General features: G+C 41.4%; 1 protein-coding gene across 1 annotated transcript in view; it reads right to left on the reverse strand.

Moving 5' to 3' along the window:
• The window catches only part of LONP2 (lon peptidase 2, peroxisomal), a 37,803-nt gene extending 26,707 nt beyond the window's left edge, over positions 1-11,096 (reverse strand). The window contains exons 1-7 of the mRNA XM_039721534.1: positions 10,789-11,096; positions 9,751-9,985; positions 8,940-9,071; positions 7,508-7,630; positions 6,532-6,692; positions 6,243-6,337; positions 4,720-4,978 (exon numbers count right to left, since the gene is read on the reverse strand). Coding sequence (XP_039577468.1) covers positions 4,720-4,978; positions 6,243-6,337; positions 6,532-6,692; positions 7,508-7,630; positions 8,940-9,071; positions 9,751-9,985; positions 10,789-11,021 — 1,238 coding nt within the window. The 5' untranslated portion in view covers positions 11,022-11,096. The remainder of the gene's footprint in view (positions 1-4,719; positions 4,979-6,242; positions 6,338-6,531; positions 6,693-7,507; positions 7,631-8,939; positions 9,072-9,750; positions 9,986-10,788) is intronic.
• Between the last annotated feature and the right edge of the window lie 1,694 nt (positions 11,097-12,790).

Here is a 12,790-nt window from a genome sequence, read left to right on the forward strand (position 1 = left end):
AAGCAGAACAGGCCTGCTTTGCCATACGATCTGCTTTACTACTGTCCAAAATAAACAGGATGACATTTACAAACACGAAACCAAAAATACCACGGGACTAATTTCAAAAAATATTAGAGATGACTTTAAATGTACAAAAAACCCCCAAAAAACCAAGAGAAACAGAACCCAAACCACACAGCAGTGGTGTCAGTTCCATGTAACATTCAACCACTGAGGAAACAAATTGCAGTACATAGAATTTAGTTTTAATTTAATTCTAGATCTGAGGAAAAAATAAAAGGTTTTAAGATCTTTTAAATAGCCAGCAATGCAAGAAAAAATCAGTTTGCCTGTTACCACCTTCCTGAGGCAGCTGCTAAAGACTGAAGCAGCCAGCAGGCAACAGCCCCTCACTCCAGTGCTTTTGTGTAGTCTCAGTCTGCAGCCAGGGAGAGGATTGCTGTCAGGGAGGGCTGCCTGTGGAACGTTCAGCACAGATCAGGACTCTGCATGGGGAGCTATGACACAGCCAGCCTGCCTCCTCCTCCTCCATCTGCACACCCACAGCCTTGCCAAGACAGGGAAAGCACTCCATAGAGAGCATTCAGAAAAGGAGAGACTCAATCGGAGCTCACACAAGTGAATCACTTACCAGTGTAAATAAATGTGTCAGTGTAGCAGTTTGGGCATTTCTTTGGTTTTGGGGGCATTTGGGGTTTTTTCAGTTATGGGTTTGGGTTTTTTTCTCTTTGTTGGTGGTGGTAATTTTGCTCTTCTCTGGATTGTTTTTACCACAAGGTGCTCACTGCACTTGAGAATAATTTTATATGCTTCAGAGACAATGCAGCCCAACTGTTTCAGTATTTTGCTTACAGCAGTAATAGGGTAACATAATTAGGTAAACATCAAACATTCTGTGTTCTTGCTTGCTACATTATTCTCAAGTGCATGCTTTAAAGCATCACACTTTTTTAATGCATGTTTGTGTTCTTAGATACACAGTTTTACTTGGTCCTTTTGAATCCTATAAAGATTTGAGCTATCCATGTTCCATTGAGTTTTAAGAAAGATTTATAAACTAAATGAAGGTAAACAAATGCAATAGTCTAAATCTGCAGTACCTCTTCATTTATTAGAGATGAACCACTACCTATTTTTTAGGTATAAATAATCATTATATAATCATTTATCTATACTAATAATCAAATGCTTGAGATCTCCAAAGTTATTAGCGGAACACAACTCATCAAAAGAATCCTTGGTAAGGCAGGCCTTGCAGGGATTTACATACAAAGCCAGCCAGAATATATTAAAATTACAAGCAGATATGGCTATTTATCTGTCTGGCTGTTAACCTTTGCCTTGTAAGATGTGAAACTAAATGCTAATGTTTAGGAACACTATCACTAAATGTGATGTTGATTTCATTATTTTTGCTAGGGTTGAAAGGAGGTTAAACAATATCCTACATTGTTTGCTCATTTTTTGATACAGTTTCTTTCCCTGCACCCAAAGGACAGTCAGCTTTCCCCACACAAAACAGGAAGCACAGAGCAGGTTTCTACTCATCTCATTTGTGTAGTAAGAAACGCTTAAAAAGCCCAACCCCTGGAGAGCTCCAAGGAGAGGTCTGCAACTTAGTAATCTTTTTATACAGAGTGAGAAAGAACCTTTAAACAAAACACTAGAGTGGTGCAGTCTGTGATCAGGAACCATGTATCCTAGAAAATGCAACAAAACCAGCTGGGAAATCCAACCTTCTTGGTTCTTCCAAAGTAAACTGGGAAAGCCTAGGAAACAGAACCCTTAAAGCAGTGGTAGTGCTATTGAAAGAAACAGGACTCACTTTCTTCATAGTGATCTCAAGACAAATAGTTTTAAGTAATTTTTAACTGCAGGGCTTTGCACAAGGTCACAGCCTTTTTGGGTTTTTTGGGCATTTTTTGGTGCTAGGCCAGAGATTGCATCCACTCAAGGGATTTACAAATCTATCTGTGCTTTGTACTTGTCTAACAAAGCTCATTCCTGTCATGGGTGAAGCTGTTTGAAGCTGTTTTTCTCTGGTGCAACAAGGCCTGTGCAGGAAAGTTCTGGTGAGGAATCCAACCTCTGCTCAAACAGGTGCATTTCAACAAGTCTTCAGCAAAGGCCCAAGGCAGAAGTGAACTGCCCAAGCTTTTGAAACTGCAAAGCAGTGGTAGCACAGGAAGGAGTGCTTCACATGAAGGTGAGAAAGCAGAGCTTCACACTTACCTCACCAGCACCACCATAAATAAATGGCACAATTACATCTTTCCTTTTCAGAAACAGAAAGACACACAACAGAGAAGATCATACATTTCCTGTGTGATACAAAATATCAATACTGAGGAGATTTTAAAAGCAACAAGCTTCTTGGAAAAAAGTTCTAAGTCATCCCTCAGAGTGGATTGTGGTTTGGTTTTTTTTTTTTTAATACAAGTAAACAACAAATGTAAGCCAACATACTTGAACACATGGTATAGATGAGTGATAAATGCAGACAACAGCTGAAGGACTTCTGATAAAGGAGTTCTGGTTTTGTACCCAGAGGATGATTTCACATTGGGAATGCAGAGCAATGCTTGCTACCCTTCACTCAGTCAGTGAAGGATTCCCAAGCTCCAGGGGCAGGCACATGATCCCAGTGAAATGGCCAAACCTGGGCAGCTCCAGTTGCCCCTTTACCCATCAGAGGGACAGCACAGCCCACCCTGCTGCTCTCCAAGAGCTTTGTCTGCTGCATGCCTCAGTCTGCACCTTTCACCAAGGGGCCAAGTGAATGCTATTTCAGGCACTCTTTCCTTGCAAGGCAAGCTGCAACAGTTCCTTTTGAATGTTCTGGTACATTTGGTACATTTTTCTACATGCTCAGTACATCAGTGGGCACATACAGTACTGTTCTCCTGCAATGTTAATGGAATTCTTAACTTAAGCCCCAAAGCCTAATAAGGAGCTTTTAGGAGAAAGACAATGTCTTCTAAGGTATAATATTAGAAAATCAGCCTGCTCAACAGTGAAACTCAGAAAACAACAGTCTGTGCCTCCTCCACTTCCAGACCACCTCCCTCTGACTGCCACCAGACTGCCAACATGGATTCACCTGCCTGGGAGTAACTGGAAGGATTTATTCACACAAAAGGACACTGCAGAGCTCTACAGAAAAGATGTAGTTCTAATCTGATTAAATCATATTCTGAGAAGGAGGAAAACTAACCAAAGCAGAATTTAAAATCCAGAGTGCAACAGGTGGGTTTGATTTTAGCTACAAAAAAACTGCAAAAAGCAGTTGGCTACAAAGGACTCCAGGTACCAACTGCTCTGAAGTTCATTTTTAAACCATACACTTGCTTGTTGAACAATAACCACACAGTATTCATGCTAATTCTAGATTAGATTTTCCATTGCTGATGAAAAATAAAATCTCTTAGCACATATTTCTCGTTGGCTAATTTAATATACTTTTTAATATTAAATTTATAACAGTTAGCCTCTAACATTAATTATTAACTTAATAATGCCCTCAAAAATGTGTGACAACCACAAACACCTGAACTAAAAAGCTTTTTAGAGGCTCTCTCATATGACTCTCCCTGTCTTTACTCTTTATGAGGTCTAAGGACAAGGTGGGAAGTTTGACTTTTGTTTATAATGTCAAGCTCAAGATATGGCTTCCCTGTTACAAAGGACTGAGTCCTGCTCTGCTCTGGAAAAGTTACTTTCCATAATGCTGAGTATTCCACAGCCTCTAGTGGCTTCACTTCGAATAGCACTTGTTGTTGAGTCACATTTTAAGTTGTTTTAAGACATTCTATTTTAGGTGTATCCTACTGAGAGTAGCTACATAGCCACTGGGCAAAAGTAACTGTTAGAGAGATGGCATCAAAAAATAACTGAAGCTTTAATTCACCTACTGCTGTAAGGAGAAATTTTATTCAATAACATGACTTAAAAAAGAAAACCTGACTAAAATCCATTAGTCCACATTTCCTACACTGCATGCAATAAGCATAAAATACGTGTAATGGAAACAAAAATGCTTGGCAGTTACCTTTCTCTACTGTCCATTCATTATGCCTGCAGGTGCAAGGATTGAGGAATGGACTAATACAAATTTAAAAGACTAAGTAGCAGATACATAAAGAGCCCAACATCAAAAACAGCCCTAAGGAATGTCATCCAAAAAATCTCCTTTGAAACCTGCCAGCTTAGGTGTTCTTGCATAAATCTCCTTTTGAAACAGGAAAACAGTGCACAAACAAGTCCACTGCTATCCTTTTGCAACTTTCATGTATCACTCCAAGTTTTGTCTAATCTTTTAGCAGCAAACATGGTTATAAAGGAATGTATTGCTACCATAGATTATGCTGGATAATTAAATCTTTACATCTCTCTTAAAAAGCAGAAATAATCAAGAGTTTGCATTAAACTTCCTACAGAATTTTACTTCAAAGTGCTAAAATAACTGAAGATGAAATTCATTCCCTATGAAAGTAAAGGGCAGAAAGAGGAGGAAAGAATAAAGGCTGTACCACAACACTAAACACCCGTTCCCATTAAAATTCTCTCTCAAATAATACCACTGAATACCAAGGAAAATCAGTAAAAACCTACCATTGTTTCATAGAAACAAAATTTCTCTGTATCAGCTGAACAGTGAAAACAATCAATACATTCTGCAAATAAAAAACTGCAATTAGTAAAAGAAGAAGTGATTACCTGTGGCCTCGAATATCAGACTGATCACAGACTCCTCCCAAAGCAATTCTGTGGAATTCTCTGCCCAAAGTCTTTGCAATTGATCTTCCAACACTGGTTTTACCAACTCCTGGGGGCCCCACAAAACAAAGAATGGGTCCCTTGAGGTTGTTTTTGAGCTGTCGCACAGCCAAGTACTCCAAAACCCTCTTCTTCAGCTTCTCCATGGCATAGTGGTCGTTGTCCAGAACAATGCGAGCCGCACGGATCTCCAGGCGATCTGGCACCAACAACAGCAGAGACAGCACCTTCACCTCAGGAATGAAACTACTGATCCCACTGGAGGCAGATACCTCAACAGGACAATCCCCCAACTCACACATATCACAGACAATGCTTTTCTAAAACAAAGGTATTAAAGTTCTTTAATTTCCTTCTTTGACAAAAAAATTAGACCTAAGATACACAGATTATAGTACTGAAAATGACACAGTACTGATAATGACATCCAAGGCTAAAATAATTATCATGATTTTCTATTTCTGTATTCATGTGTGTTTTTATTCACTGTAGCTACAGAGTTCAAAGTAGCAATCATGTGGGTCACACTGACAAACTTTGCTTAAAGTAAAAGCACCAAACTTCACATGACACAGCATAGTTTTAAAAGATCAAAGAGCAACTTTCACCAAAAAAACATTCTGCTAGGACATGACAGTCAACAAACATTTTACTCATTTGGGGATTCTTTGAATAATACTGCAAGCTACATGTAGGCAGATCTTTTTACAATTTAATGATTAAAGAAAATATCTACAAGATTTGTAAACAGCCAGGGCTCTATTTCAAACCAGTAACAACTCTTCACTACAAACACCACCAGAAGGGTAGACCTGGACATGCAGGTGTGCTAAGTTCACCTTGTGCAAAGTAATGTTGCCCACTTAACCTACATGTGCTGGTCAGTTGGTCGTGCTTGGTTTCTCACTCTTCCCTCACTCTCCATTTTTGCACACTGTATCTGCATTAACAGTGTCACCCTCTACTCACAACTCCAAAAACTATGGTGCGAAGCAGACAAGGACTCAGTTTTTCTACTGCACCCCAGGCTGTAATTAGTAAAATTAACTAAAATTGCGCTTTTTTATCCTTTTGCTTCTTACAAAAGAAGCTTAAGATAAACCAGAATCTTCTTCAGAAAGACTAATGTTACAAAAATCTTCAAAAGGGTTTTTTGTCTGACAGATAAAAACTAATTAGATGTTCATTTCTCTGATACATACTGGCACAAATTGTAATCAGTAACACCTTCATTTTGTAATTAAACTATTCTTAACACTTTTTAAATCCACATTCTTAGATATATAACTGAGCTATACAGGGTATTCAGTGTACAGATCTCACTGAAATCTAAAGGTTTACCTGGCTTACAGTAACTTATCAATAATGTTTTTACAAGGCAGAACTAATTCACAGTGTTCACATGACAGTTACTTGTCCTAAAATGTTTGTGTATGAGAATCACCACTAAGAGAGGGGTTTACCTTTTGTACTCTTGTTCCATGGCAATTCTACCATCAGTTCCAAGTAATTTCTTGTCAAAGCATATTCTGGCATTGACTGAGGCATCTTCTTTAATCTGGAAATGTAAGTACAGAATTCAAAAGGCCAACCAGAAATTAAATGCAAAGGAAGCCTCTACTGGACCATAAGGCAGCAATTGCTGCCTGAGGTTTAAAATCATTTCAAAAACACAACCAACACAAATATATATCAAACAGGAAAAGGTCTGCAAGATTCATTCTAAATTTTAAAAGAAATCAAGCCTCCTACCTTTTTATTTCTTTAAGACAAACTTTAAGAGCTTGTTCTGACATGCTGGATGTTCTGATCTTTTTTTCTAGCATAACAACATCATCATGATCTTCTTCTTCCTCCTCATCTTCTGTAATGCTTCCATGAGTGATTCTTCTGTTAGGACGAATAGCTACAACCTGTGCAATGGAAACAGAGCCACAGAATTGCACCAGATCTTGGTTTTTAAATAAGCTGTGTACTTTGGCTTTGAAGGAAAATCAAGGCAAAACAAGGTAAGGTGCACAGAAAAATTCAGAACTCTAGAAAGTTTTAAATCCAGAAATTAACTTCAGAAAGAGTTACTGGTGCTACATTAAAAAGTTACAGTTCTTTATATATTTTCTGAGTAAGTTTATCATAGATCTTAAACTTGCAAACAACACAAAACAAGAACAAAACTGAAAGCAGCTATTTGTGATATTTCAAGCACTGCAGCCAATCATATTTAGCAGAAAAATGGGTAAGTCTCTCTTATCGTTTTTCATTTCTCAATGACTTTCCAGTTACTAAACTATTTAAGAGCAGTTAGATGAAGCAAAAGTGAACAAGCTCCATTTGACAACACCCATTCTTTATCTGTAGTTAAAAATCTGTCACTCATCTGCAATGCCATCAGTAAACAATCCACCTTTCACTGCACAGGCCAGAACTCACTGTGTGCACACCATGCACGTGAAATGACTCTTCAGAGGAATCTGAGCACTCATTTAATGTCACAAAGTGCTCAGATTAAAATAAAAATTAAATTAAAAAAAAACAAACAAACATTAAAATAAAGCCTAGGCAGTTTTAAACAAATATTTTGTCTTTTGTGTATCTACCAGCCAAAGTTGACGGCTATGGCTACACATTAAAGATGCAGATTAAAATCATGCATTCATTAGCCTGTTTAAAAAGTGCATCTTAGTACTTATTTAGGATGTTTAAGTATTCCAAATTTAAAGCTCCATACCCTTTTATCATCATCCTGTTTGGATTTTCTTGTTTTCTGAAGCAGCTTCAGGCCTTCAATCTGTCTAACAAGCAGTGGTATGGTCATCTTGAACCGTTCTTCCAGCCTAACAGCATCTAAAATCTAAGAGCAGGGAGTGGTAAGCAGCCAGCAAGTTCACAGATGAATCCTCACTCTGGGGAAGGGAACGTGGAGGCACTGCTACTGCCTTTTGACCAGAGGTACAGAATAGATGGATTTAGGAAAACAGGTAGCAAGAAAAGCAAGGAGAATACAGTACACAAAATCTAGCCCTCAAGGGTCTGTGTGCCTGAACTACAAAGCACTTTAAACTAGAGGAAATTCTCTTATTCTGTCTAGTTTTAAAACATCTTAATATTTCAGTTGCATTTTCTGTGGCAAACATCTATCAAAGTCCTATTTTTCAATTACTGGGCCTCAGGAAAGAGATGGCCCTGTTCAAAAAATTACAGCATCATCTCCTTGGGTAACCGAGGGGAAAAAAATCCCCTTGTGCCTTAAGGTTTTCATTCAGAGATTTTTTGTTTATTTTGGTTTTTTCTGATATTTTGTATACAATTCCATTTTCATATTAAATGAAGTTAATGTGTGGAAATGGGTAGAATTCTGCTCCTCTGTATTTCCACAGCTTCCATCAGCTGCTCTCTTCTTTAGAACTTCTAATAATGAAAAAGTGACACACTAATCCCTAATGTACCTTCCTCCAGCAGGATATTCAGCTATAGTACACATCTTCCCTTAAGATTACTGCATTAATTTCTACTTGTGGTGCTTTGAAAGAACCCAACACACATTCAATTCCAGGTGCAGCATGAGCAGAGAAGAAAAGGAACATCTTCCAAAACACAGCAAGCAAATACAGAAATCAGATGAATAAGCGCCAAGCCATAAAGATAATTTTTGCACAGAATTACTTTGACATATGACAGAAATTTAACCACTGTCTCAGTGTTTAAAGAAACCCAAACTTCAAGATGTTTTTAAAATACTTAAATCTAATACTAAAAGTATTTTAATTCTGAAGTTATTAGTATTATGATATGTATAATGATCAGTCAGCTGGGATAAATATGCAAAGTTTCAACCCAATCCGAAGAAAGATTTATCATCCTTACTATGGGAAGTCCATGCTCTACTTATTAAAGTTTAATAAAATGAACCATTTCCAAGATTTCCCAACTAGATCTATTTACCTTAGGCAAGTTCTGCCACATGCATACATAAACACTTTAAACAGCACCATCAAACCATTTTGCAAGCATTCATGCTCAGCTGTAACACAAATCCCTGCTGGCACAATGTTATCTCTGTACAGTCACAAGTGTAAGCAATTCCAAAATTACCTAAAAGTGACTGACTCTAAAAGACAGCAACACCTAACTAGCACTAAAGGCACTGAAGAAGACAGTACCTGCAGCTTCTCTTGGTTGGTAGTTCGGATGATAGAGGTCAGGATATCTGGCAGAGCTTCTCTGGGCAGATTGTCCAGGAGGCGCCGGAGCTTTGCGACTGCAGGCACGGACATATCCAGCATTTCAACCAGCTACAACACACAAGGAACAATGCTAGTGGCTGCTGGGTTCCTCCTGGAATCATCTCAGTGCCTCCCTGACCTAAACACAACTGTGTCTTTCAGTGTGAAGCATGTCCAGGTACTTTGTCAAAAAGGTTCTGAAATAAATTCACCAAAATTTCACAGATGAGGCACTAACTCAGCATAGAGCACCAAGACTTTGAGCTTTCTGCTTGTTTGAGAAGTTCAAAAGTATCATTATGATTTGCAACTTTTTTTCAGTACATACATCTCCTATTTCCCCCACATACCCAGATGAAAAACTTCCCCATAACTCTTCTTCACTACATCTTTCAAATTCTGATTCATTATGTTTGTATCGTATATATTTTCTTATATCTCTGTAAAAATTAATCAAATCTTTTACTAGAATGTGTCTATAGTATTGCCACATATGAAACACCAACTTATCATAGCACCAACACAAGCAGTTGCACAAGATCCTGCTGCAATGAGCTGTGCAAACACCCTGGAACTTGGCACAGAAACCTCAAGCTGTAACAGTTACATTTGTTTTGTAGCAGAAATACTGAAACTCTACTTGTCACTGAAACATAGAGGAACTGGAGAAACAGAAGGGCAGATAGAAAACAAGTAAAGAGCCTAAGTATGCCCGGGTTATGTGACACACAAGAATAAAACAAATTACCTGTACTGCATACTTGTAGAATTGCTCTGACAGCTCTCCAAGCTCCTCCTCAGATTTATGGCCATTAGTGAACTGCTCCAGTCGATCCAACTGCTGCACTTCAGCAACGGGATAGGGCTTCTCCTTCAGCAGCTGCAGGATCTGGAAGCGGCACAGGCCCGTCACCAGCAGCGTGTAATGGGGCTTGGGCCAGTTGCTACCAACCACCTGAACTGCCAGGGCAGCAGTGCCAATCCTAAAAACAGATCAAATCTCGTATTATCTGTCACTTCCACAGAGCATCTGGTGTGCTCCTTATCAGAGGCAACCAAGCTGTAGGTTGTAAGACCCTGATGGGACATAGCTGCTATTGTGAAATTAAATGAAATTATCCAATTCCCTTTGTAACACAGATTACAAAACCAAACCCTGAAACCTGAACACAAAGGAGTTAACTGAAAAAATGAAGGTACTGTATTATCAGTCATGCAATTTAGAAACATGTAATTTTTTCATAATAATGGATGTGGCTGTGGACAGGCACACTGACATTTCTGCTTAAGCAATATGCACTGGGAAATGGGAGTGTCTGTAAATGACAGTTCTCCCCAGCCTTGAACTGAATCAATATTTTAGATCACCGTACCTACTGAAGCAGATTTACAACAGAAGTTATTTTCTTGCAACATCTGACTAAGTCCACTGATGGGATAAAGTTCGGAGAGTAAGGGTTACATCATGTTAGCTTCACCAGACAGAAATACAATTTGTTTTTATTTTACGTGAACTAAGTCAACATCCATGTTACCTATTAGGCGAAACCTATGGTTAACAGCTGCGACAGCCCTAGAGCTGCGTTCTTTCGTCTTATTTCGCTCTTTAGCCTCTTTTCCAACTTCCCCTGGGGCCAGCCCGTCCCGTCCCGGGCCCGCGGCTCGGTTCTGGCCAGGTTTCCGGGGGGCACAGGGGATTCCCGGGGCGGCCCCGCGGGGTGACCCACGGCCAGCCCCACCGGGCTCGGGGCCCGCAGGCCGCGGGGAGAGCCGGCCCGAGCCGCACCTGTGCAGGCTGGGCAGGTCGTCGCAGTCGGAGGTGGGGTCGCTGGTGTTGGGGATGACGCCGATGATGGTGCTCCGCAGCGAGGTGCCCTTCAGCAGCCGGCTGCGCACCAGCTGCATGTTGCGCGGCGAGTCCACGCTGGTGCGCATGGTGGAGCCGGGCAGCAGCACGCTCTCGTGCGTGAGCAGCAGCGGCAGCCGGCTGGGGATCTGGATGGCGCTGCCCGCCGCCATGGCCGCCCGCGCCCCTGGCCCTGCCCGTGCCCTCAGGCCGGCCCCGCCGCCATGGCAGCCCGGCCCCCCGCGCGCCCTCCCGCTGCCGCTCCCGAGGCCTCTCGGGTCCGGTCTCTGCAAACACGGAGCCGAGCGGATTCCCCCTCAGTGCCCCGAGGCCGCTGGGCCGCCGGCAGGTGTCAGGCTGGCACTGGCAATGGGTGTGGGCTGAGCGCTCAGAACGAGTGCTGAGCGCTCCGACATTACAGAGCGAGCGTGTGGCAAATCGTCTGTGAAGTGGGACGGCTACGGGGTGAAATCCCCTTTTTGGTTGTTTTTTACACAAATCTGCTCTCCCGCACCCGTGCTCCGGGTGGAAGGGCTCAGCACCCCGGTTCAGAGTCCCAGAGTCGTTCGGGCTGGAAGGAGCCCGGGAGGTCACCCGGTGCCGCCCCTGCCAAGGCAGGGCCACCTGGGGCAGGGGCACAGGAACGCGTCCCGGCCGGTTTGAAACGTCCCGGAGCGGGACACGCCACGGCCTCCCTGGGCAGCTGTTCGGGCTCTGCCCCTCGTGGGAAGCAGCTCCTGCTGCTGAGGAAGCGGAGCTGTCCTTCCACGCGCTCGGGCAGCCCGGAGGGCAGGAGGAGGTGCCGGAGCCGACACCTCGCTGCGGGCCCAGGGCAGCGAGGAGCAGAGCCCCGCCGGCGCTCCCCGTTCCCGCCCGGCCGCCTGCCGAGGCCCCGCTCACAGCGGGAATTCCGCTGCCACAGTGATGCTCAGGCGCCAGCCAGGCCACAGCCCACTGGGACAGCGAGACAAAACAGCCCAGGTGAAAGGGCTCCAAGGCCCTGTGGAGAGTTCCGACAAAAATGTGGGGTTTAGAAACTTTCCTTTTTAACTTCTTTCCCCGTTGGTAAATGAGGTGCAATATCAAAATTGCATAATGCAGTGAACTACGTCAGCCAATCTCTTGTTAATCTCTGCCTTGCATGATTCCTGTTGAACAAAGGTAATCCTGTACAGAGGGGAAATCACAGTAGCAGCAAACTGACAATTTGAAGTGCAAAAGGATAGCTGCAGTAAAAACCTTGCTAAATCATGGGGTTTATTAAAACCTTCATCTGTTGGTTTACTGGAAAATGCAAGGTAATAGGATATATGGAAATACCAACAATATATTTAAATGCAAGAAGTTATTACAGCTGAGAAAAATATCTTCTAAAGCTTCCACTTCCTACCTAAACCTACCTTAGGAAGAAGCTGGAATTTAATATACTATTCAACATGACATTTAGAAAACATTTATATAAAAGGGCACATAACACATGTGGAAAGTGTTTTGTGAATTTCCCAATGTTAAATATAATTACTCTGTAAACATATGTTCAACACTTACAAATGTTTAAGCATCTCTAACTATATTTGTTTGGAATGTGAACACAAACTAAACCTAAAGGTTAAATATTTGCTCATCATGTTTATTGAGTAATTTTCTCAGTTTGAGTATTTTGATTAAAAAGAATCTACAAATGGCATCATGTTTATTCTGCAGACTACCGTTTTCTACTTCCTTGAGAGATTACTGGTGGTAATCTGTGGTCATTAACAATAGTTTCTTAATTAATTCTGGAGCTGTATCAAAAATTTTCAATTATTATAATTTGTTTTAAATGCCTTTCAGTTTCTCCTGAACAATTCTTAATACCCAGGGCTGTGTTTTACAGTGTGTGCTAAGCAAGACTACAGGGTCACATCCTGATTATGAAGTCGAGATAGTACTGGATCCCCCA

The sequence above is a fragment of the Passer montanus genome, unplaced genomic scaffold (genome assembly GCF_014805655.1).
Source record: "Passer montanus isolate IOZ18808 unplaced genomic scaffold, ASM1480565v1 scaffold45, whole genome shotgun sequence".
Lineage (NCBI taxonomy): Eukaryota > Metazoa > Chordata > Aves > Passeriformes > Passeridae > Passer > Passer montanus.